We start from the raw sequence: 25,996 nt of genomic DNA on the forward strand, positions 1-25,996 counted from the left end.
TCTACATGATGGCGCGGGACAAAAATAAATGGGACTCGATTCTGATATACATTCAGTAAAATGTTTCTTCAAAAAAGAGGACCTCTGAAGTATAGTGTGGGTGGACTTTGTTCTGGTTCTAGCCTGCTAGCTCTCTAATCATGACAAAGGGATCCTTCAGCAGATGAGACAATTCTGGTATGTGTATTGAGTGCCTATTATCTTATAATGTAATTCATTTTTATTTTTTCCAGACAAATTTTACTTTCCATACCTAGCCTCCTGAAGAGTGGGGAGCCAGGAAAGGCATGTCTGACAGTCAAGCGACACACCGATTCCGTGGATGTTCAGGCCATCCTCGAAGTTGGTGAAACAAACCACACTGTTATCAATGATCAGATCCCACCTGGTGATGCCTTTAAAACCTATGAATTACAGGTTAGTGTTGAGATTTTAACTTCTAGCTGTGGTGTAACAGGGGGTAGGAGAAGTAGTGCCCTTTACAGGAAGGCCTTGATTGGCAGTCAACACTAGCTGAAGGATTCATTCGGTGGATTGAATTTGTGGCTGATGAACAGAGCAGATATGCTCGTATGTATTACACCTGTTTCCAGGGCATAAATGTTTATGTGCACAGTAACACGTTTATGAACCAACTAGTATGGCAGCCAGCCAATGGACTATACCAGACTGGGTAAGGAGGATGCACACATCTCCATAATGGGGACTGGCTGGTGGTAGTGACGTCATTAAAGTTCATCTCAAGGCTAAACTTGCTTTAGGTAGAATGTTAAAGGGTTGGAAGGTGTCAGTTGTCACTTCTCATTGGAGAGCTTTCCACTCTCTCCCTGTCTTTGTGACAAGTGTTGGAGAAGAAGAGACCCTCTGTTGGTTTCTCTTTCTCGACTACACAGAGTGATTATAGACTTGGGGCTCCACAAGCAGAGAGCCCCCCTTAGTTGAGTGGTGGGAGTGGCTGGCTCAGGCTCTCAGCAGCTTGCTGATCCTCCTGACCATGTTGTGATCTTGCCCAAGCCTGGACGAGCTCTGACTTCAGCCGATAGCGGGCTTCAGAACAAACTGCACTCCTGTGATCCAAAGAAGCTTTTAGCTGTCCTCCCTTCTCCTTAGCAAATAGGACTGTTTCAAAATTAAGCCCTCAATTGGGTAGTAACTAATACCGAAATTGCCAGAACTTCAACTGGACTTTACTTGGTCACCTTCTTGCTTTGCTGTCTGGTAGAGGTTTATTGCTTGGTTCTCCACTTTAAGACTTGTACCTTACAGTCTAAATACAGTAGTAGATCTTCAAATGTATAAAAAATTTCAGTACAGCACTTCAACATTTTTTCCTTTTGCTTTTTAAAATTCAAATTTTTATTATTTTTTTGACTAATTTCTCAAACAAAAACCACATGCAATGCTAGAAATGTGTTCATGTGAGAAAAATGTTCAAACTGCTCCTTTAAAAAAAAAAAAAAAAAAAAAAAAATTAAATCCTCACTATGGTTTAAAACTTTTTATATACTGGTATTTATTTTTCCTCACGATGGTTGAAAACTAACTTTATGATTAGAAATTTGAATGATAAAGTTATGAATACAACAGTGAACATATTGCCAGCTTTAGGCTGGGCTAACTTCATCGCGGCATGTGGCTCCCAGCAGTGCGTCCCGGTTCACCATTTCAGGCCCAATTTTTTGCTGAAATGGACCAAAAGATACACAGGGCTCCTGTGCAAATTCGCACTAAAGCCACAGCGAAGATGTGCAAACCGGCTCCCTAGTGGGCTGGTCAAAACCTCTGGCTATAGCAAATTGGATGCGGGGGAAATCCATTCTAATTTGCAATGGCGTGAACCCAGTGTAACAAGGTCCTGGGTCCCCTTTGGTCTAATGAGAACCTCTCCGATTTGGGGACAGCTGATATCCTGTGAAGAGTGGGTGTAATGCAAGGTAGATTAATGGATGCCAGACACTTCAATGCAAATATTTATTTTCTGTTGAACAGACCTGTGGAAGAGGAGGTTTAGGGCCAGGACACCCTTTAGTAGTTGCAATGTAAATTGGTAGACTTCAACTTCTATAGGTAGACGCAGCCATGCAGGGAAAGGCATCAGCAAGATGCCACATCTGCATGTGTAGGATCTTTGTCTCCTATGGCACAGTCTTATAATGGTATCTAACACAAGTTGTAACAAACTTCCGTACTTCCTCTACAACCACTTCTAGATCTGAGCTCCCAGTCTCTCACTAGACTTGTTGGTCCACTGCCACTTGATCTCCAGAGCTCTTCCAACCTTCTCACTGAGTATCTTCCTCATGCGTCACCACACTGGCCTGCTCAGTCCCTAGCTTGGCACACAAAGCTGCTCTGCTAGCGTTGCCACCACTGGCAGGCTCCCTAGCTTGGCACACAAAGCTGATCTGCTAGCGTCACCACCGCTGGCTCAGTCCCTAGCTTGGCACTCGGATACTCCTCAAGCATCACCACACTGGTGTACTCAGTCCCTGGCTTGGCACACAAAGCTGATCTGCAAGCATCACCTCTGCTGGCTTGACACCTGCTGAAGCTTCCTAATTCTTCACCATTCCCGGTTGTTGAGAATATTGCTCCAGTACTTCAGCTAATCACTGTGGTCCCGGGTAATAAAGTGGATAATCCCTTAGTGGCGACAGCCTCCCTTCTACCTCCGACAGGTTCTCCAGCCAGCAGAACCATCACTTTATTTTTGGACTGCAAGCTGCAGTCCCAACCCTACCCTGCTTTCTTGCTTCTGGATAGGCCCTCAGACAGCCTAGCAGCCAGATGTGCCTGGGATAGGCCTTAGGCTCTGGCCTAGCAGCACAACAGACAGCTGTCCAGGTAACACAGAACCCAGATCACCTCACCCAAATGGGCTCTCCCAGCAGGCCAAGGGACCCAGGAAGGTCCCTGCCCATTGGCTGAGATACCCTATTCATTCCTAATCGGTCCTTGCAACACCCCAGATACCCAGCCAACTAGTGAAGAAATGGATTCTGGACAGCCACACTCCGATAAAAGCCTTTATTGTAATGAATAGTCAATGTCGATGTGACAACAGAAGCAGGATAAACGGCTGACGTTTTTCACAGCATCATTGTTGCTTAGTCATAGCTATGAGTAGGCAACATTGATGTGTTGAAATATGTCAGCTGTTCTGCTTCTGTTGTCACATGAACGTTGACTATTCATTACAATAGAGGCTTTTATCGGAGTGCGGCTGTCCAAAATCCATTTTTTCAATATTGCTGGTGCCGAGCCTGCTCCTGGCTTCCACTTTGAGGAGGGCATTTTCTTTAGTACACCACCTGGAGCGGTTTTTGCCATTTTTGTATCCAGCCATCTAGTGACCGAAGGGAGAAGTGCAGCAATTCCAGAATTGGGATGGAATCTATTGATCCCCCTAACAATTGGCCAAAGCAACTATGCCTGGGAGGTAAATGTACTAGCAACCCTGCCTAAACATCTGGGTGCTACACCAGTCTTAGACTTCCATCTGGTATTACAATATGCCAATCAATGCATTAACTATTTTGTCTCTAATTGCCCTCCGTCTGTACAGGTGCCAGAGGTGAAACAACCAACTCCAGTGTTCCTCCTCATCAGAGCTGTCAGTGGGAACTACAACTATACGGCTCGCAGGTCTGTGGTCCTCGCTCCAGCTGGCAATGTTGCCTTCATCCAGACAGACAAGGCACTGTACAAGGGTGGCCAGGAAGGTACTATATTTTCTGTTTAACAGCTATAAAAATGAATGTCTTTATATTGTGTTGTGATTCCTGGTTTACCCTAAAGTAGTAGTGTTTTTTTTTTTTTTTTTTTTTTTTTTTTTTTAACCTTTCACACTTGTGTACAATTATTTTCATGCCGTTTTAGAGGTTTGCAAGTTGGCTGCTAGGAGCTCTAACACACAAGGAGGGCATTCTTTAGTGAGTCTTATTGCTCAGACTTGGATTTACGAAGAGTCAACACAACCACTGTATAGTACTTGTAAGCAGAATATAGAACCTGTGTATGAAATCAAATATATCTATCTCTATATATCACAAAGTGAGTACACCCCTCACATTTTTGTAAATATTTTATTCTATCTTTTCATGTGACAACACTGAAGAAATTGCACTTTGCTACAATGTAAAGTAGTGAGTGTACAGCTTGTATAACAGTGCAAATTTGCTGTCCCCTCAAAATAACTCGACACACAGCCATTAATGTCTAACAAGTGAGCAAAACCCTTAAGTGAGAATGTCCAAAGTGTCATTTTTGTATGGCCACCATCCTTCTTCTTTTTTTTTTTTTTTTTTTTTTTTTTTGCACCTTGCCTTAACCCACTTGGGCAAGGAGTTCACCAGAGCTTCACAGGTTGCCCCAGAGTCCTCTTCCACTCATCCATGATGACATCACAGAGTTGGTGGATGTTTGAGACCTTGTGCTCCTCTGCCTTCTGTTTGAGGATGATCAATAGGGTTTAGGTCTGGAGACATGCTTGGCCAGTCCATCACCTTTACCCTCGGCTTCTTTAGCAAGGCAGTGGTCATCTTGGAGGTGTGTTTGGGGTTATTATGTTAATACTGCCCTGCAGCCCAGTCTCTGAAGGGAGGGGGGATCATGCTCTGCTTCAGTATGTCACAGTACATGTTGGCATTCATGGTTCCCTCAATGAGCTGTAGCACTAATACAGCCCTGGGCCATGACTCTCCCACCACCATGCTTGACTGTAGGCAAGACCCACTTGTCTTTGTACTCCTCACCTGGTTGCCGCCACACACGCTTGTCACCATCTGAACCAATTAAGTTTATCCTGGTCTCATCAGACCACAGGACATGGTTCAAGTAATCCATGTCCTTAACTCTGCTTGTCTTCAGAAAACTGTGGGCTTTCTTGTGCATCATCTGTAGAAAAGAGTTCCTACTGGGACAACAGCCATGCAGACCAATTTGTGTGTGTGTGTGTGTGTGTGTGTGTCTCTCCCCACCCCTTCAACCTCTGCAGCAATGCTGGCAGCACTCAGTGTCTATTTCCCAAAGACAACCTCTGTATATGACTCTGAGCACGTGCACCGAACTTCTTTGGTCGGCCATGGCGAGGCCTGTTCTGAGTGGAACCTGTCCTTTTAAACCGCTGTATGGTCTTGGCCACCATGCTGCAGCTCAGTTTCAGGGTCTTGGCAATCTTCTAGCCTAGGCCATCTTTATGTAGAGCAACAGTTCTTTGCCATGAGGTGCCATGTTGAACTTCCAGTGACCAGTATGAGAGAGAGAGCGATAACACCAAATTTAACACACCTGCTCCCCATTCACACCTGTGACTTGTGTAACCCTAATGAGTCACATGACACCGGGAGGGAAAATGGCTAATTGGGCCCATTTTGGAAATTTTCATTAGGGGGGTGTACTCACTTTTGTTGCCAGTGGTTTAGACATTAATGGCTATGAGTTTTCTTGCGGGGACAGCAAATTTACACTGGCTACTTTACATTGTAGTAAAGTGTAATTTCTTCAGTGTTTCATGAAAAGATGGACTAAAATATTTACGGAAAATGGGGGGGTGGTGGAGTGTGTCCAGGGCTCTGTTGGACACATCTGCCCTCACTTTGTCCAATGGCAATTGTTTCCCCAGACAGGAAGTGAAGGTAAATTTGTAACTGACACAGACAGAAACAAGTTGACAGGGCATCTAACCTCCCCCCCCCCCCTCCCTATTTACTTGCTCCAAAAAAATGCTAGGTATACAGAACAAGGGCTTTAGGCCTGCACCCAATGTTCTGTACCTATGTAGACACAGCTGTCTCCTATAGCAACCAAAACCTCGCAACACGTGCAGGGTTTTCTTAGATGGGTCCGCCTTGCTGCTTTCCCAGCCTCTTCACAGTCCCCAGCTCATGAAGAATAACCTCTGGTAATTCATCTAAGAACTCCATCCTTTTCCTCCATGGCCCCAGGTGACAGACAAACTTTTTCTGGCCGGCCTTAGACTCCAGACCTCACACATCCACACCAGACCAAGGTGTGATGTGGGAGGTCCCCGATCACCTGACTTCCTCCTAATAAAAATATATATAAAAAAATACCCTTTCCCAGCATGCTCGGTGGCCTGAAACGTATGCATATTCAGAACCCTCACTGCAGCTCATTACTAATTCCAAAGACAGCAGTGCCACCTATTGACAGAAGGGGCGAACCACAGTTAAATCGGGCTTGGGAGAAAACCCCAAATGGTCACAAAGACTACAAACCAGCTGGGTTGCCACCTAGCACAGCTAAATTTACCAGTAGCCCCATTTAAGACAAAGGTCTTGCACTAAACTGGACTGGCTGGCAATAAAACCTAATGGGATTCTAACTTTTTCCAAAACTACAACTTGTGTCTAGATGTAAACCTTAGCTTTTTGTAGCCATCCCTGACTTTAGGAACAGCTTCCCTGTATTCTATGTGCACAATGCCAAACAGAATAACTGGTGCATTCCTGGAGGGTACAAGTGGCAATCCTAGTCACATACTTGGTACATGTGCCTGAGAACTATGATACTCTATGGCAGGCAAATTGGGAACTCTAAAGGCCCATGCACACATCAGATATTCCGACAACAATTGTCCGGACGTGTTTCGTTGGATAATCCGACTGTGTGTATGCTCCATCGGACAATTGTTGGACAATTTGAGAGCATGCACAGCCAACATTTGTTGGATATTCCAACAAATGTGTTCCGTCAGATTAGCCAATCATGTGGACACAAATCCGTCTGACTAAAATCCAAAGTATGCTCCGAACCAATGCTAAACATCAGGCAATAGCAGAAGTTGCTTAAAGGGTGGCAGTAAAAAGCTGAAAAAACACGTGGCTTGGTGAATGTTGGCTGAAAATGTTCTGCCGTCTGTATGCAGAACAAGTTCCCGGACAATGCCCTTCAGACAAAAATCCACGGCTTTGTCCGATGGAAGTCCGATCGTGTGTATGAGGCTTTAGAGTAATGAGTGCAGCAACCAAACCTAGTTTCTGGAGACCTGGATCATCTCATAGCTGACCAGAACCTCAAACAATGGCTTTTATGTTCAACTTTATTTCTGTCTGGATACTTTACGGTGTGTGTTGGCAATAACTTGGTGCATGTCTTGTCTGTCTACAGTAAAAATGTACGTGATGGCAATGGACAATAATTTACACCCAGTGGAGGAAACGGTGAGTAGGGTTCAGATCTTTATATCATATTTTTTTTTTGAGTAGATGGAAACCCAATCGCTAAAATTCAATAAGCTAAAAGATGCAATGCTGTGGACAGTCAGACCACACATGTATTGCTTGTTTAGCCTTGGAAAGAAGAGTGCTTCCTCCACAACTGACCATGGGTAGGAGCACTACATATTGTTGCTGCAGCTTTCATTAAAATGTCTGTTCACCCATGGTGGTTCTTTTTGGGGCAGTACTTTAGCAAACCAATTGTCATTCAATTATCTGATACCATTGTCTAAGAAAGCTGACTTGCTTAGTGCTTAACCGTGCCAATAAAGTGGGAATGTTCACTATCTTGTAGTTTTTGTGATTGCCATCCATTCAGGGCAGTGGGCAAAACAAATTCCAACTTGCTGGGAAATCGTATACATTTCTTTGAAGTAAACTACAGAATGAACAGGCTGCATGTTTATTAAACCATTTTATTACAAGCTTAAAGAGTGACCCTTAAAATTTTAGTATATAGTGAAACCTTGGATTTTGCAGTACAAGGTGTGTGTTTGTTTTTTTTTTTTTCTCGCAAATCGAGTATGATTCAAGCCTCTGGTGTGCAGTACCACATTTGGCCAGAGGTGTGGGGGCGCCGGAGCAGTTCGGAAATACTCCATTCCTGAATGCAGCCCAACAGTTTTCGAGTCTCTCCGGCACCCCCCACCTCTGGCCACATGCAGTAATTCATGCCATAGAAGTCAATGTGGAACACATTTTTGTTTACATTAACTTCTATGGGGACACATGCTTTGGATTACGAGCATTCTCCTAGAATGGCTTATGCTCGTAATCCAAGGTTCCACTGTAATATCCAATTTACTCCTGATGTTGGTGATGTTGGCCCTGACTTTTAAAGTCTCTACTTACACCATTGACAGTCATTACCGCACCTCAAAGGAATTTGCGGTGGATTGCTCTTTTGAGGGCAGTAAAGCATTAGTTTCCAAGCATATGGGAGGCAATACTGCTGCCTCCTGAACGACTGAAGTTTTTTTTTTTGGGGGGTTACGGTGATGACGGCAAGCATAGGTGTGCGCAGCCTATTGCATTAGGGTGTGCACCTCAAAGCTCAAACGCACATGTATGTGTGTGTGTGTGTGTGTGTGTGTGTGTATATATATATATATATATATATATATATAACAAACAGTGGGGGCAATGAACAGTGTCGGTAGAGCAGTAGGGTAGAAGTTGGTGTCAGAGCAGTGGACAGTGTCAGAAGGGCATTGGGGGGACTTTGGTGAAATATCAGGGGTCTAAACAGACCCCTGATGTCTCACTTTGAGACACAGAAATGGACTGAGGACAGATATTCCCCAGTCTCTTTATATGTATCCAAGCAGCAGGGGGAATCTTCCCAGCACAGGGTGAGCCCAGGCACACCCTTTGCGCACGCCTATGACGTCAAGCCAAACATTTAGTTCATGGTTGGGGTGCAGTCTTGACTTTGATGGGCAATGCAGACTGTAAGGCCGGGTTCACACTGTCCCCGCATGTGGCTCACAGCAGGGGTCCGGTGCATGCCGGTTCAGGTCCGATTTTTGGGCTGAAATAGAACCTGAAACGCACCAAAAAAAGCACAAGTTTTTCGGGCACACGGCACTGGATCCGCTGCGGAGATGTGAACCCGGCCTCAAATGCAACATGGCAATTTAATATACTGTTTGAGAGAATTTTTTGCTTCACAGCCATGGAAAATTTTATGTATGGGACTATCAATCCATTAGTCTAACTTTTTTTTCTTTTTTTTTTTTTTTTTTTTTTTTTTTTGTTCCCTGAAATCTATGTAAAGGTAAGAAAATAAAATATTCAGATTTGTGAGCGCAATCTTTCTACACATTTTGAAGTTGCCATTTAAGGTTCATCGGTAAAGAATGCTGCTCTTCCTAGCATTGAAGCGGAAGTTTTAGTCAACGTCTGTCAAAACATGCGGGTCGCCTGGGAAGATTTTTGATAACTTCCTTCTGCTCAACTGATATTTTCAGAACAAATGGAATGCATACATCTCCCCCTGCAGGGACACAAAGCATTGAAAACATGGGTATTCCCTACTGTGTGGCTTTAATTCCTTTAAAGGTGTTTTAAAGGTTCGTGTTTTTTTTCATGACCAGTGTAGTTTCGGATAGCCCAACCTTCCCATAACCATCATTCCCTCCCCTTAGTCTTACCTTACCCCCCTTCTACTATAAACGAGAGACACAGATGTTGGAGTATAAATGGCCACAACAGCCAATTTTATTTAACCACTTACCCCCCGGACCATATTGCTGCCCAAAGACCAGAGTACTTTTTGCGATTCGGGACTGCGTCGCTTTAACAGACAATTGCGCGGTCGTGCGACGTGGCTCCCAAACAAAATTGGCGTCCTTTTTTTCCCACAAATAGAGCTTTCTTTTGGTGGTATTTGATCACCTCTGCGTTTTTTATTTTTTGCGCTATAAACAAAAATAGAGCGACAATTTTGAAAAAAATTAATATTTTTTGCTGTAATAAATATCCCCCAAAAATATATAAAAAAACATTTTTTTTCCTCAGTTTAGGCCGATACGTTTTCTTCTACATATTTTTCGTAAAAAAAATCGCAATAAGCGTTTATTGATTGGTTTGCGCAAAAGTTATAGCGTTTACAAAATAGGGGGAATTTTTATGGCATTTTTATTATTTTTTTTACTAGTAATGGCGGCGATCAGCGATTTTTTTTTTTTCGGTATTGCGACATTATGGCGGACACTTCGGACATTTTTGACACATTTTTGGGACCATTGGCATTTTTATAGCGATCAGTGCTATAAAAATGCATTAGATTACTATAAAAATGCCACTGGCAGTGAAGGGGTTAACACTAGGGGGCGGGGAAGGGGTTAAGTATGCCTGGGTGTGTTCTTACTGTGGGGGGGGGGGGTGGCCTCACTAGGGGAAACACTGATTTTCTGTTCATACATTGTATGAACAGAAAATCAGCATTTCCCCTGCTGACAGGACCGGGAGCTGTGTGTTTACACACACAGCTCCCGATCCCCGCTCTGTACCGAGCGATCGCGTGTGCCCGGCGGCGATCGCGCCCGCCGGGCACACGCACGGGAGTCGGGGGCGAGCGGGGAGCGCGCGCCCCCTAGTGGCGGCTATACGATAGGACGTATAGCTACGGGCTCTCGCCCAGGAGAGCTGACCTGCCGCCGTATAATGACGGTGCGCGGTCGGCTAGTGGTTAACACATAAATATTTAAATAAAATAACACCAAAACTTTCTTCATTAACAATTTAACAAACCACTTTAATAACCCAGCTTATTGGTCTTTGACGGTAACCCGGCTTCCACCTTAATTTTACCACTACACTGCGGACCCATTAACCATACAGGCCCCCAGCTGACCCAGCTTGGAGACAACCCCTTTTCCACCGCAGTGCAACTATCACCGTATTCCAGTGGACACTGTTCCACTGGAATAACACCCATAAGGGTCCTATCCCACCGATGAGCCCACCACCATTTCCATCACATCTGTAACTGCCACCATCAAAGACCAAAGAACACCGCCACGGCTGTCATGACGACCCTTGTCCACTGACCTGTAATACAAGAAAACGCACAACACAAAATGGGGTGGGTGGGAAAAACTGCCTCCTTGTGTAAAACTCCTTCCCGTACTGTGCCTCGTGCGTCCCCGCCTCCTCCTTGTATATCACTCCACCCCCTTCTGCTCCCACCATGTGCTTTAAGCCCATCCAGCCTCCACCTCCTCTCCCATTAACTCTGTTGCCCAACCTCCACACAGTCATGCCCAGCCCTATGCTATCTTGCCTTTGTCTTTTCACTCCGGGCCTCCCTTCTTAATGCATCCTATGCCTTAAGGTGAAAGACACCTCATTATCATTGGAACCCCCCCCCCCCCCCCCCCGTTTTTACTTACCTGAGCCTGTTCCCCCTGCTGTGCTCCATCTCCTGACGTCCTTCTCCACGGAGTCTGGCCGTTGATTGGATAGAATGATGGCAGCGCAGCCATTGGCTCCCGCTGCTGTCAATCGCATCCAATGACGGGAGCGCGCCTGCAAGCTAACCCCCTCCAATAGAGCTTCCCAGAATGGGTTGGCTTTAGTGGGGAGGAGCAGAGATGGCCACTGTGGGACCCCAGAACAGCAGGATTGGGGCCACTCTTTGCAAAACTAACTGCACAATGGAGGCAAGTATGACATTGATTTAAAAAAAATGTAACCTTTACAATTCCCCCCCCCCCCTTTTTTTTTTTTTTTTCTCTCACGAAGAACGTTACAGGGAAATTGGGGGCCCTTGTTGGTGTACGGCAGCCTTTCTTTTTACCCCAGAGAAACCCTTGAAATTTTTAGGTCTCGGGACCCCTGCTAAAACCAGACCAATGGTCAACAGAATAATGGCCCTTACATTGTTGGTCAGTAGGAAGAATGCCACCCTTAGACAACTAACAAAAAAAAAAATCTATGGTGTCATGCTGCTGGCTCTGCCAAAAGGGGGTGGGTTTTAACCCACATCAGATGGTGCCAATCAGCTACAGGTCAAGAGAACCTTGCAACCTCTGGCCAAAGCCTGTTTGAGAATGATGTACAGTGTAATAGGAAAGTGACCTGTAATAATATGGTACCCAAAATATTGTAGTACAGGGGTCTCCAAACTTTCTAAACAAAGGGCCGGTTTACTGTCCTTCAGAATTCAGGAGGGCTGGACTTTGGCCATTGACGATAGAAAAGGTCCTGACATCAGTGGGGAAAAAATAATACCCCATCTTGGTGTCGGTGAGGGGAATTATACCCCGTCATTGGGCCCCATTGCTGGTTTTGGGAGAAATTGTTTCCCATCGTTGGTGCCATTGGGTGGAATTGTTCCTGTTCATTAGTGTCAGTGGGGGATTTGTGTCCCTTCATTGTCAGTGGGGCTAATAATACCCCATTATTGGTATCGGTGGATGAAATATTGCTTCAAGGGCCAGATAAAAGCAAGCAAAAGGTCGCATCTGGCCCCCGGGCTGCAGTTTGTAGACCACTGCTCTAGTACATTCTTTAAAAAAAAAAAATACGAAAAAAAAAAATAACATTGTAGCATGGTATAACAAGCTGACAGGCAGAAATGTGACTCTACCAAGTGCAAAAAGCAATGGTGATTCATGAAATTCCAAAGGTAGTTTAGGATAAAAAAAAAAAAAAAAAATGTACTATTTAAAATGTACCACAGTAGAATGATTAAGCTAAATGTTGGGCCTTAGGAGTTATTACATTTTAGTAGTATAGGACAGGGGTCTCAACTTTTCAACACGAGGGCCACATTGTAGATTTTACAAGTTTTTGGGGGCCAAAAAATTCAATTATGTATAAAATATCAGCGGTGTCGCCATCAACTGCATCCCTATCAGCAGTGTCCCCATCATTGTTGATGGGGACACTGCTGATGGGGACACCGGTGTCCCATCCACAGTGTCCCTATCATTGTTGATGGGGATGCCGGTGACCCCATGTCCCCATCAGTGGTGTCCCATCAACAGCATCCCCATCATTGCTGAAGGGGACACTGCTGATGGGGACGCTGCTGATGTGTCCCCATTAGTGGTGTCCCCAGTAATGTTCCCATCAGCACAGCAATGTAACACAATAACAAGATCAGCCTGACCTCCATACTAGATGACTTCTGGTCTTCTGCAGCTACCGTCACCGATGCGTGGCACCTCCCTTCTTCCCGCCCACTGTTTGAAGTTGCAATCCCACAAGTGCCGTCACAGGCGCGGCACCTCCCCTCTTCCTGCCCGCTGTTTGAATTAACGATCCTTCCACGAGTGTAGCAGCGGGCAGGAAGAGGGGGGGGGGGGGGTTCCGCGCCGGTGACGTCACTCAAACTTCAAACAGCAGGCGGGAAGAGGGGAGGTGCCGCGTGGCGCCTCAGCTTTTTTTTTTTTTTTAAACGGCATGGCACCATGTTAACACTGCGGGCCGGATAGAACACACAAGTGGGCTGGGGTTTGGAGACCCCTTGTATAGGATGAGGCTGACAAGTTCCAAAACTGAGAACTGCAGGAAGAAGAGTGTCAATGGCATGATTGGTTGGGCAATTATGCCCATATGGTAGGGCACATGAGGAAACAGGGGGGAGGCTAGGTAAAAGTGAGCAAGCCCAAGAAAAGGCCATAATAAACCTAGCCTAGGTATAACGCCAGTGGTGGCATGTCCATTAGGGGCCCCTGATCTGCGTTCGGCCCAGAGGGGATGACACCAGAGCCGCTGCCTGCCACCTAAATTGGGTCCACCATGCTGGAGCAGAGGACACTGGATCCGCTGCCCAAAGCCTGTCGCCTAGATGTGGTAAGTGCCGGACCGGTGGGTGGGGGAAGTGCGATAGTGCCGCTGCTGGGTGTGGTTTGCCGCCCCCTTGCCGGGTTCCTATAGGGCTAGAAGCCTATAGTGGTTTACCCTTGGAACCAGTTGTTAAATGTGTTCAGCTTATCCTCAAGGACAGTCAACAAAATTATTTCCACAACGTTGGGAAAACGCAGAAAAGGCTTGTCCCATGACATGATCACAAAATGTGTATCTGCTGTTGCTGCTCATCTCTGAACATCCTATTAACTGATAATTTTTTTCTTGATGGAGTAAATGAGTTGCTGCGTCTCTCGTTTTAGTCCTTACAGAATTTGTAGAACTGCCTAAATTTCCCTTTTTTTTTTTTTTTTTTTTTTTAGGATCCGGCTGGGAATCTGATACATCAATGGCTGGACCAGACTACGAAGGGATCCTTCCTGTATCAAACTTTCACCATGCTTGAGGATGCAGAGCTTGGAACTTATCAGATTGTAGCTAAAAGACAGTCTGGTGCCTTGGTCACTAAACCTATCAAAACTGATAAGTATGGTATGTATGACTGGTGATTTCTTTGAGCAGTACTATTGGCAATCCTGTGGCAGCTGTTCCATTGCACATAATGGCAGGCTTACCATTGGCATTGCCTTGTGCCCCCCCAGCGCTGACAACTAGACATGTGCAATTAATTTAGTTCCAAATTGTTTTTTTTTTTTATTTAGACAAATATGTTTATCCGGAAATTGAATTTCTTCTTATATTTAATTAGAATTTTCGAACTGATTATAATAAATTATATATATATATATATATATATATATATATATATATATATATATATATATATATATATATATATATATATATATATATATATATATATATATATATATATATATATATATATATATATATATATATATATATATATATATATATATATATATATAAAAATAAATAAATAAATAAATAAATAAATAAATAAATAAATAAATAAATAAATAAATAAATAAATAAATAAATAAATAAATAAATAAATAAATAAATAAATAAATAAATAAATAAATAAATAAATAAATAAATAAATAAATAAATTTTGCAAATCCAAAAAGAATGAAATCTGAAATGACCAACAATAACTTAACTAGTACTAACCATTTTTAAATTATAGGTGTTGGAATTTCCTTTCAAATTTGGCTGTTGAGGAACATAACATATATGAATTTAGTTGAAGTTACAAATTAGGCAAAATAAAAATGTTGCATCTAAACAAAGGGAACAAAATAAGTCATAATTGTTGTTTTGTGCCATTGGTTTAGATACAGCATTTGTTATAATGGATCATTCGTAATTCGTAACTTCGGATAAATCCTTATTCGTTATGGTCACCAAGAGCCAAAATTTTAAAGGAAATTCCAACACCTATAATTTAAAAATAATTTAAAAATGGTTAGTACTAGTTAATGAAATCTGAAATGACCAACAATATCTTAACTAGTACTAACCATTTACTTATCCGAAGTTACGAATGCTCCATTATAACAAATGCCGTATCTAAACGAATGGCACAAAATAACAATTCTAACTTATTTTGTTCCCTATGTTTAGATGCAACATTTTTAATTCGCATAATTTTGTAACTTCAACTAAATTCGTATTCGTTATGTTCATAAACGGACAAATTTGAAAGGAAATTCCCAAACATGTAATTTCAATAGTTGGTTATGGTTGGTGGTTTTGGATTTTTGTTCTTTATAATTTTTTTTTTTTTTTTACTTTTGATTTTCGAAAAAAAAAAAAGTGCACATGTTTACTGACAACGCTGTGCTCTCCTTTAGCCTTTCATTACTTTCTGCTTCTTCAACTCTAGCTGCTTTTTCCATTTAGCCTTTGGGTTGCTACTGAATGATGCCAGAATTCCCTCTGAAGTTAGCAGACCCCAATGTTTAAAGACCAATAACTGGTGTTTTGTTTTTCAGTTTTGCCCAAGTTTAAACTAACGCTGACAGCTCCCAATAGTGTGACCATCCTGCACAAGAATATTTCCATTCAGTTGAATGCCAGGTAGATTAACCAAGACTCATTTATTTTTTTTATTTTTCTTTCTTTGTGCATTTATTTCGATCTTGACACTTGTTGGTCATTGCATCCTAATCCATGTTTATTTGCTAATCATGGCTAGAGGAGTCCATCAGAGAGCCGCAGTAAACTCTCAAGGATCAAATGTACATGAAGCCTGTTCAGTTTATCTCATATTCGGAGTAATTTGCCACCATGAACTGTGTAGGAAACTTGGATAGATGTTCGTTTGGAAGGTCCTTTGTGTTCCCAATTTCTCCCTTTTTTTGTCTGTCTTTTCCCAACTTTATTTATCTTGGTTGCAGTAGATGTTAACCACTTAAAGTGGAGGTTCACCCAAAAAAACAATTTTTAACATTAGATTGAGGCTAATTTTACTAAGCAGAATCGGGTGTTTTTTTAAAAATCTATGCAGTACTTACCATTTTAGAGATGGATGTTCTCCGCGTTTTCCGGGTATGGGCAGCGGGACTGGGCGTTCCTATTTGATTGACAGCTCTTCCGACCGTCGCATACAGCGCGTCACACGTTCCTGAAAGTAGCCGAGCGTTGGTGCGCAGGCAACGTATAGAGCCGCACCGATGTTCGGCTTCTTTCGGCAACTGGTGACGCGATGTATGCGTCCGTCGGAAGGCTGTCAATCAAATAGGAACGCCCAGTCCCGAAGATCATACCCGGAAGCCACGGAGAACCTCTATCTCTAAAACGGTAAGTACTGCATTGATTTTTAAAAAAACACCCGATTCTGCTTAGTAAAATTAGCCTCACTCTGTTAAAGCGGGGGTTCACCCGAATTTTTTTTAAGGACTGAGCCTGTTTTTCAGACTCTGCGTTTACAAGTTAAAAATACGTTTTCTCTCATCGTCCATGGACGGACACAGCTCCTTAAATCTTGACAAGTGGGTTATGTTCCTGTTCACAGGAGAGGATTAGGCAGAAACATGTTAGATAGTTAAATACATGTTGCATTAACAGAGTTGAACAGCCCCGCCCAGGGGGCGGTCCCTCTGAACATAACCCTCCTCCCTGCAGCATGCAGCCTCAGTTTCTTTCTGACTAGCAAAGTAGGATGTATGGCTCCCTTTGGGCCCAGCGCCCTGAGGAAACGTTTTTTCTTTTATTCTTGAAGAATCTTCTATCAACTGTCAGCTGAGACAGGCTGGATATAGAGATTCTTGTAGTCTCCTCATTCCGCCCAGCGAGCATGAGCACACCTTTGCAAAGAGGCTGGGTCTGCCACAACATACCCCATGGCTCCTGGGGTGGCCGGTGAGCTTTGGCTCCAGGGTCCACATACGACTGAGCTGTGGAGTTGTCTTACTCAGTGGACCGGGCTGACAGCTACTCCTACGCGGTGTATGGGACGTTTTGACGTTGCTTCCGCCCTGCAGTGATATGGAGACCCATATCCCCCCCCCCCCCCCCCAAACAGTTTACTATGCTTTGGTTGTGAATTAAATCAATGAGATTTGCTAAGGCAAGTGGGCTGTGCAGTTACTCCAGAGCTTGGTAAATGAGGAAAAGCTTAAAAACGCCTGCAAGAATTTATTTGAAAATAAATTGAACTATTGCTTGCACATGATTAAATGATGGAAGTCAGCAGAGCTTCTGCTCATTTACCAAGCTCTGGAGCAACTGCTCTTGCAAAGTACCATTTGCCTTTAGTAAATCCACCCCAGTGAGTTTATTTAGAAAAGGAAGGCGCTGGTAAATTGCATATTTACTAGCGCCACTCTCCATCCTGAAACGGTCCCTGCAGAACCTGGGGGAGAGGAGGGAAGCCAGCAGCGCTGTGGAGCAGGAGGGGTGGGGGGAAGCCTAGGCAGTAGGGGTAACTGGCCCCTAATTGGGGTGTGGGTGCTTTTTAAGTCAGAAGCTACAAACTCTGTAGCTGCTGACTTTTTAATGAGGACACTTGCCTGTCCTGGGCGCCTGTGATGTCGGCTCTTGTCCTTCAGATTCCATTTTTAGATTGTGTCCTGGCGCCGCCATCCTCACTAAATGGGCAGTGGAGCTCGTTTCCTGGTGTGCTTGGTGAATGGGTGGCTGTCTTTTGGGACACAAGTCCTAGAAGACAGCAGGAGGAGGAAGACTATGGAATAGGAAGTGGCAGATTAGGACGATCTGCCTAGCAACCCTTTTTATATAATTTTTTTTTTTTTTGGTTGATCACCGCTTTAAACCCCCCCCCCCCCCCCCCCCCCCCAAATCGCCATTCTCATCACCCTTTTCCCTGAAATTGCAAAGATCCGTGGCTGAACTCGCAGCCAATCTTCAGACCATCCGCACCGGAACACTTATTTTATTTATTTTTTGTTTTACCCTATCGGACAACCTTTCAAAATTTGTTGTGCAGATCTAAGTCTTATTATTCTTTCCCAGGTACACATATGATCAGGGGGTCCCAGGACAAATATCAGGCAGACTGTGCAGACCACCAAATAACTATTATCCAGGAAACACCTGCAATAGGAGTCCTGATGGCATCTGTGTGCCATTCACTGGAACGGTGAGATCCAACTGCGATCGTAATTGCAAATGTTAACTTTTTTTTCTTTTTTTTTCATTAACCTACATTTCTCTCCCTAAGCCCCTTTCACACTTGCGCAACTTCAAAGTCGCATGATTTTGCTGGGATTTCAAGGAATGTTTGTGTGATTGGCATCAATCGGACCAAAGTAGTGCAGGGACTACTTCTGAAGTCTGAACGACCTGAATGGTTGTCATTGGAAATCATGGGGAACGACTTGTCCCACGATTTGGTACTGGAAAGTAGCATGGCAAGTGTGAAAGGGCCTTGCTTTCCACATTGGTTGCATTTTATGATTCTGATCCATTGAGATCACGTGCCGCATCGACCCATAACAATCGCTCACACTCTACCTTGTAATGACATAAATCATGGTAGATGTACAATGTCCTTCAAAGTTGTACATCTTCAGTATGCTTCAATGCTCCTGTGTTGTAGCCCCCACAGAGATACATGTGCACTGTGGGGGGGGGGGGGGGGAGAAATCATTCAAAAACTGTGTAAGACAACTCATTAATGTTCTGCATAACAGAGTTATGTTAGGCAGCCCATGTGCACTGCAGCTCTCTGCATTATGGTCTGAAGGATTCCTTGCAATATAAAGTGTGATTATTGCGATGTGCGTGATTTACAGCAAGCCGTTTCAAAACCCAACCCCCCCCCCATCTGCTTCAAAGGGCTTAAAGCGGGCATGTTCAAAGTCCAGCCCACGGTCTAATTTTGAACGGCCCGCCTGGTTATCTAAACATGTATATCTTGTGTGGCCCTCGACGATCTTCCAGGGCCACAAAAGAGATGGAATAGATATAGGCTGGCTGCCTTGGAGGGAGGAGGCGGGACAAGTGCCGTGCACACGAGTATTTCCTTTTTACACGGCAGCCTCTAATGGGAAGTCCCATCTCCGGCGCTGCCATTGGACAACTGTTCTGTCCATCAAAGGAGACAGGCCTTTCTCTTACTCCTAAAGAAGCCGCTGTGTAAACAGGAGATTCTCCTGTAGGATATTTTTGGCGCTCATCCTGTCCCCTCCAGGGCTGCCTTCCTGGCAATGGTGGGTGCTCACTTTTTGGCAATATTCTCCAATCCAATATATTTTTCAACTAATTTTAATACATCAACTTCGGAGTGCAATCAGGGAATTTATATAGGCAGTAGATATATACTGATTAGGGCCAAAAAAGAGGCCTAGCACTCCCAGACTTTTCATTATATTTACGGTCAGTATTCATGGGCAGAAGAGCAGACTGGTTTCACAGCGCAGATACTAAACAGTGGGTGAAACTAGAGGAGGACGTTGCTGAAATAAAATTTATCCATGGTGATGATTTAAGCGTAACTTGTGACACCCCTCTCCCATGAAAAATGTTGGTATCTTCCACATTAAAGGCTTGGGATGCAATGGTAAAAAATGAGAAGTGGTCCATGCAGATCGGCCAATGACACCCCTATTTGGAAACCATGAGTTTCCACCAGCAATGAATGCTTCGACATTTTAATAAAATGGAACAGAAATGAGTATACAAGATTGGTCCAGATCCTGATTGAAGGCAAAATGCCCCCGATGGATTCCTTGGGTTTAGATTGCAGAAACAAATGGATACAATATCAACAAATCCGAACATATATTCAATAAATAATTAATAAAAAATGGATTATTGGGTGGACCGGCCACGGAATTTGAGCAGCTATTAATACAGGAAAAAAGACCAACACATGTACTCTCTGTAATATCTTCTCCCCAAAAATATTTGGGGGGGGGGTCTGAGGGCCCCCGAACCCACTTCAAGATAGGAAAATAACTAATATTTCATAACTAGATGGGAGAAAGAACTGAGAAGGATCATTCCCAGAGTGGAATGGGAAAGAGCCTTCCTTATGGTACATAAACTATCAATATCTAGTAGATATCAGGAAAAATATAGAATCTGTACAAGATGGTACAGATGCCCAGTAGATATGCATAAAATTAATATTGAAATTGAGGAGACCTGTTGGAAATGTCAATGCAAAAGGTACAATGTCTCATATATGGTATTCTTGCCCGGAAACATTGATATTCTGAACGAAGATCTACAATGTACATGATAAAATCACGGGGATCAATACACAACCAGATGTACTAGTTGCTCTTTTTTATCTATGATACTGGACCTATACAAGCTATGAAGGGCATTTTAAGACACATGCTTGTGGCAGCATGCACAATTATAGCCCGAAAAGGGGGACACTCAATTGGAGAATGGATATGTGAAATGCATACTCTGGAGATGACAATAGATTCAGAAGCGGGCCTTAAAGAAACATTGAGGATATGGCAGCAATGGGTAGAGTTTAGAGCCTCCACATTAATATCAACATAGTTTCATGTCGGGGAATCTCCTCCTCCTTTTTTTTCTCTTGGGTATGTAGGGTAGTATGAGAGTAGGAATGTAGGCTAGTATGAGAGTAGGAATGAATAGGTATGGGTGTGATAAAATATGAAGGAATCTCCCCCACCAATGTTAAATGAGAACAGACTTATGCATATACATGGAATATGGAGGGGTAAAGATATGTTATTTATTGTGGTGATTGTATGGTCTTGTGTAAATATGAAAAATGTATAGATAGGTGTATGTGTGTATGTATATGTGTATATGTGTGTGTGTGTGTATATATATATATATATATATATATATATATATATATATATATATATATATATATAGTGTGTGTATCTATATATATATATATATATATATATATATATATATATATATATATATATATATATATATATATAGTGTGTGTATCTATATCTGTGTGTGTGTGTGTGTGTATATATATATATATATATATATATATATATATATATATATATATATATATATATATATATATATATATATAATTTGCATTGGTGAATGCCTATATGCCAGTGATGGCGAACCTTGGCACCCCAGATGTTTTGGAACTACATTTCCCCCATCTACACTGCAGAGTGCATGAGCATTGTGGGAAATGTAGTTCCAAAACATCTGGGGTGCCAAGGTATGCCAATCGGCGATTTCATTGCATTAGCAGATCTGCCAGTTTTGTAAACTGACAGGGAGATTGGTGCTGGCTGTGTAAGGTGATGCCTGACTTCAGGTGGTGGTTTAGCTTGTCTGACCTTCCTGTTTTTTGTTTTGTTTTTTTGAAAAGTGTTTTGTAGGCACTCATGATAAGCTGAAGCCCATGTGTACAAGACTTATGCCGCATACACACGACCGTTTTTCGGGTTCTAAAAAATAACGACTTTTTTTTATATCATTAAAAACTATCGTGTGTGTGCTCCAGAGCATTTTTCACGATCTAAAAAATGGGCATTAAAAATTTCAAACATGCTCTATTTTTTCACAATGTTTTTAACGTTGTTTTTAAGGTTGTAAAAAATGGTCGTGTGTGTGTGGGCTTTAACGATGTCAAAACCTGCGCATGCTTAGAAGCAAGTTATGAGACGGGAGCGCTCGTTCTGGTAAAGCTACCGTTCGTAATGGAGTAAGCACATTCATCACGCTGTAACAGACAGAAAAGCGTGAATTGTCTTTTACTAACACGAAATCGGCAAAAGCAGCCCCAAGGGTGGCGCTATCCGAATGGAACTTCCCCTTTAGAGTGTTGTACGTCACCGCGCTTTGCTAGAGCATTTTTTTCACAATGTGTGATCGCATTGAAAAAAAATTGTGTACCTTCTTCGAAAACATAAAAAAAAAAAAACGTGCCTACCACTTTTCCTTCAATGGCCATTCATTGCCTCTTCTAGGTGCCCCTCTGATCCTAGTTTCCATTTTATTTATGGCTCAACTTTTTTTTTTTTTTTTTTTTTTTCTTCTCTTCCCAATAGACCGATTCCGAAGGTACATTTAAAGGAAACGTTGATCTCTCAACATTCCAGCTTGACCGCTCAGGATACCAGATGTCCTTTATTTTGCAGGTCACTCTTACAGAACAGGGGACAAGTAAGTGAATAGTTTGCTAGAAGTGTTAATGTTGTAGCTGCATAATTGGGTTAAAGCCTTTCACAAATTAAAGTCTCTCATAGTTAAGAATACCCAAGCAGAGGTGGTCACCAGCACTGCATTCGGCAAATGGCAGACAACCTTGCCTACAAAGGACGTACTTGTGTACTGATCTGATAAAACCCTGACTTGATGCATTAAAAATATCTATATGGTATTGTTGTGTGTAGGCTAACAAGCCATGTGCATGTTTCATACTCAAATTTCCATATTTTGTCATGTTACAACTAAAAACATGTATTCTATTGGGATTTTACGTGGTGGACCAACACAAACTTGCACATTATTGTGAAGTGGAAGGAAAATGATGGTTCAATTTTTTTTAAAAATCAATGAAAAGTGTGCCGTGCATTTGTATTCTGCCCACTTTACTCTGATACTCCTAACTAATTTCTAGGGGAACGAATTACCTTCAGAAGTCACCTAATTAGTAAATGGCTCACCTGTGTGTAATTCTAATCTCAGTATAAATACAGTTCTATGAAGCCCTTAGGTTTTTTTAATGAACAAATGGCATTATGAACCAAGAAACGCACCAGACAGGTCAGATAAAGTTGTGGAGAAGTTTTAAAGGAGGTTTGGGTTATAAAAGAAAAAAATATCCCAAGCTTTGAACATCTCATGGAGCTCTGTTCAATCCACCATCCGAAAATGGGCAAAGAGTATGGCACAATTTCAGACCTACCAAGACATGGCCGTCCACCTAAACTGACCGGCAAGGAGATCATTCGTCAGAAGCGGCCAAGAGACCCATGGTAACTCTGGAGGAACTGCAGAGATCCACAGCTCAGGTGGGAGAATCTGTCCACACAACCGTTTTCCTCGGCAAAATCCATCAGCCACTTGCTGCACTGTTTATCTCCTAGGGGCTTCTGCACAGTGTTCAGTTTACCTACTGCCCTTTGTGGCTCTTAAGTAGAAGAAAAACTGTCAATTTCACTAGATTAACAACTTAATTGGGTTGCATCAGATATGACCGTACTCTAATCCTTGATGTGTAAATACACGAGCATGAGTATTTGTATTGTGTTCTGTGACAGATGTCCAAGCAACTGAAACCAAAACCATCTCGATCACCAGCCAGCTAGGCCGAGCCCGTTTTGATGATGAGATTATGCGTACAGATTACAAAAAAGGAATTAATTTTACTGTGGGGGTGAGTTGACTTGTAACGTTTTGAAAAATATAAAATTTTATTGAGCATTGTCATGGCAGATTTGGACTACTAGTGGCCAATTTTTTTTCCATGTCTCCATTGTATGACTGTAATCCTCTAGCACAGTGGTTCTTAACCTTTCTAGTGCCATGACCTCTTGATAAAATGCTCCAAGCTGTGGAGTCCCTTCCGCTCATACAGTGATAAAAAAAACCCTTATGGTACATTTTGTGTTATAACTTTTTTAGGTGTTGGGGGGGGGGGGGGGGTGGGAGTGGGATGAGTGGCAGTACTGGGGGGAGTTCTGATCAGCCAACTTAGGTGCTCTTGATCAAGGTCATCTGCTGATCGGAGAACTGTAGTGGGGACTTTTAATGGCAACTAATAACAGGCAGTGTTACTGTGTCTCCAGCTCTGTGGTGTCTCATAGCAGTGACACCTATGCTGAAATCAGATGGGGGGGGGGGTGGTCTCCTCTAGCCCCTCCCACTTCACATTCCTCACCAGTCAGCTGACCTCTAGTCTCTGCCCCCCACCCATGCCGTGAGCTGATTGGGCGGCTGCGAAAAGGCTGGGAAAGCAGTGCAGGCTTCAGGGACAGCTTTTGGTGACCCCTGTCAAATCGTCATTCGACCTCCCCCTGAGGGGGTCCCTACTCCCCAGGTTGAGAACCACTGCTTTAGCAAGAACTTATGCTCATCACCATGAGTCCGCTTTGCATACTGACATGACCCTCGTTATGTCCTACAGTCTACCCATCACACCTAGCTGGGCTTCTTGAAAGGAGGGATGATGATGGGAGATTGGGTTTCTGGGTTATACATGATGTGAGAACTTGCGGCAAAGCAGAGAATCTTGAAAATATACCAGGCTTTTTTTTTTCTCATTGATGGAACATGTACAAGAGGAAGCATATTAAAACTGGTATTGTGATAATGGCATGTGTAAAACTAAAGCATATGTTGACATTTTTTTTTCGCTGCATGCAATAGGTTGTTGTTGAGAATGCACAGGGGCAGCCTGAGAGTGGCCAGGTGGTGGAACTCCAAATGGACGGAATGTTTCTTCAGAACCTGACATCTGATGAGCGTGGCAAAGCACAATGTGAAGTTGATACCTCAACATTTGCCACTTCAAATGTCAACTTTCAGGTGAGTGGATATTGCACTGTACAGCCACATCAGAGCAGATATCTTTCTCGAAGCTGTTTAGTTTATTTTATAGCGCAATCATTCTGTAGCAGTTCAGGGTAATTCTATATAACTCGTTTTAGTAAGTCTAACATTCTATTGTAAGAATACAGACAAGCATTGCGCCTAGTTGGTCAGAAACCAATTAACCACCCAGAGCGTCTTCTGCTCTGTAGGAAACCTTGGCATCTAAAGCACCCTACGTTAATGCAGACAGCAAATGGAAGCTCCATTCAGTTAGGGTCCCTAATAGGAACTCGGGAACCTCTGCACTGTAAAAACATAGGGACACTAGTATGTAGTAAGTCTTGCTTGCATAGTGAGACTAGTGGTTTTGATCTTTTGCCCCCTCCCAAAAAAAGAAAATCGACTAAATGCAAAAAGGTGAGCTCTGTCATGTTGACCAATTGGGGATATTCACTTTTCAGGTTTTTCACCTTTCAGAATAGAGGAAGAAATGAGCTTGGTCACCATGGGCATTAGCTCACTAAAGAGACAGATTTATTTTATAATGACGGCCACATAATGGCTTAAAAGGCAGTCACCCAGACAGAAGTGTTAACTGTCTGCATGGGGGGGTCCGGATGGCCCAATTTCCCTTGCCAGTTGGCCCAATTTCCCTTGCCAGTTGGCCCAATTTCCCTTGCCAGTTGGCCCAATTTCCCCTGCCAGTTGGCCCAATTTCCCTTGCCAGTTGGCCCAATTTCTGCATGGACTACAACTTAATTTTTGAGGGACATGGCGTAGAACACAATTTTTCTCTACTAGGTCTTGTACACATTTCATCACAGATGAGTTTACGTTTTTAGGGTTGCATTCAATATGTGCAAATGTGTCCTTGTTTGAACCCTAACCAAGGCTTGGAGGTGTTCTTAAATATTGTGAGGCAACTTTAAGCAAGGGAAAATGCAATTCTCTATCCACTTTACACTTTTACTCTTCAGCCCAAAGTCCCTAGGGCCTGCTGCTTTGCAGAACCCTCCTAACATGGGGTTCCTGCTGCTTGGAAAGGTAGACCATACAGCCACCAATTCCCCCCCCCCCCCCCCCCCCCCAACACAACCTCCACCATCCTTTACTCCCAAACTGGCTGCTCATCCTTCCTTTTTACCTCAAGTTTCCATCACCCAGAAGGCTAACATGAAGGTTTACACTTCATTCCCTGTTTCCATTCATTGTAAGGTCTTGCTTTTCCTCTGTTCACAGTAAACCAGACCAGAGAATTCACTTAACCAGTAACTTTTACTGACTAAAATGGCATCCATGTACAGTTCTTAATCATCCCTATATCGCAGTTCTTCAGGAATCGCACAGCAATTCAACTAACAGTAACGGTCCTCTTTAAATGTTAGGCTGAGCTTTGGGCTATGCGGTGGCACCCCGTAGCTTGTGATTGCCAAGTGATAACATGGGCCGTTGTCCTGATTCAGGGTCCCAACAAAGGGTTACCCTGCTAGGTT

The 25,996-nt window shown here is 43.1% G+C and overlaps 1 protein-coding gene across 1 annotated transcript in view; it reads left to right on the forward strand.

The window, feature by feature from the left end:
• LOC120946685 (ovostatin-like) overlaps positions 1 to 25,996 on the forward strand; it is a 150,048-nt gene that overhangs the window by 14,775 nt on the left and 109,277 nt on the right. Inside the window, exons 2-11 of the mRNA XM_040361312.1 lie at positions 234 to 417; positions 3,566 to 3,722; positions 7,132 to 7,184; positions 8,998 to 9,018; positions 13,925 to 14,093; positions 15,521 to 15,605; positions 18,003 to 18,129; positions 22,016 to 22,130; positions 23,231 to 23,346; positions 24,339 to 24,497. Coding sequence (XP_040217246.1) covers positions 234 to 417; positions 3,566 to 3,722; positions 7,132 to 7,184; positions 8,998 to 9,018; positions 13,925 to 14,093; positions 15,521 to 15,605; positions 18,003 to 18,129; positions 22,016 to 22,130; positions 23,231 to 23,346; positions 24,339 to 24,497 — 1,186 coding nt within the window. The remainder of the gene's footprint in view (positions 1 to 233; positions 418 to 3,565; positions 3,723 to 7,131; positions 7,185 to 8,997; positions 9,019 to 13,924; positions 14,094 to 15,520; positions 15,606 to 18,002; positions 18,130 to 22,015; positions 22,131 to 23,230; positions 23,347 to 24,338; positions 24,498 to 25,996) is intronic.

This window comes from Rana temporaria, chromosome 8, assembly GCF_905171775.1.
Source record: "Rana temporaria chromosome 8, aRanTem1.1, whole genome shotgun sequence".
NCBI classification, from domain to species: Eukaryota; Metazoa; Chordata; class Amphibia; order Anura; family Ranidae; genus Rana; species Rana temporaria.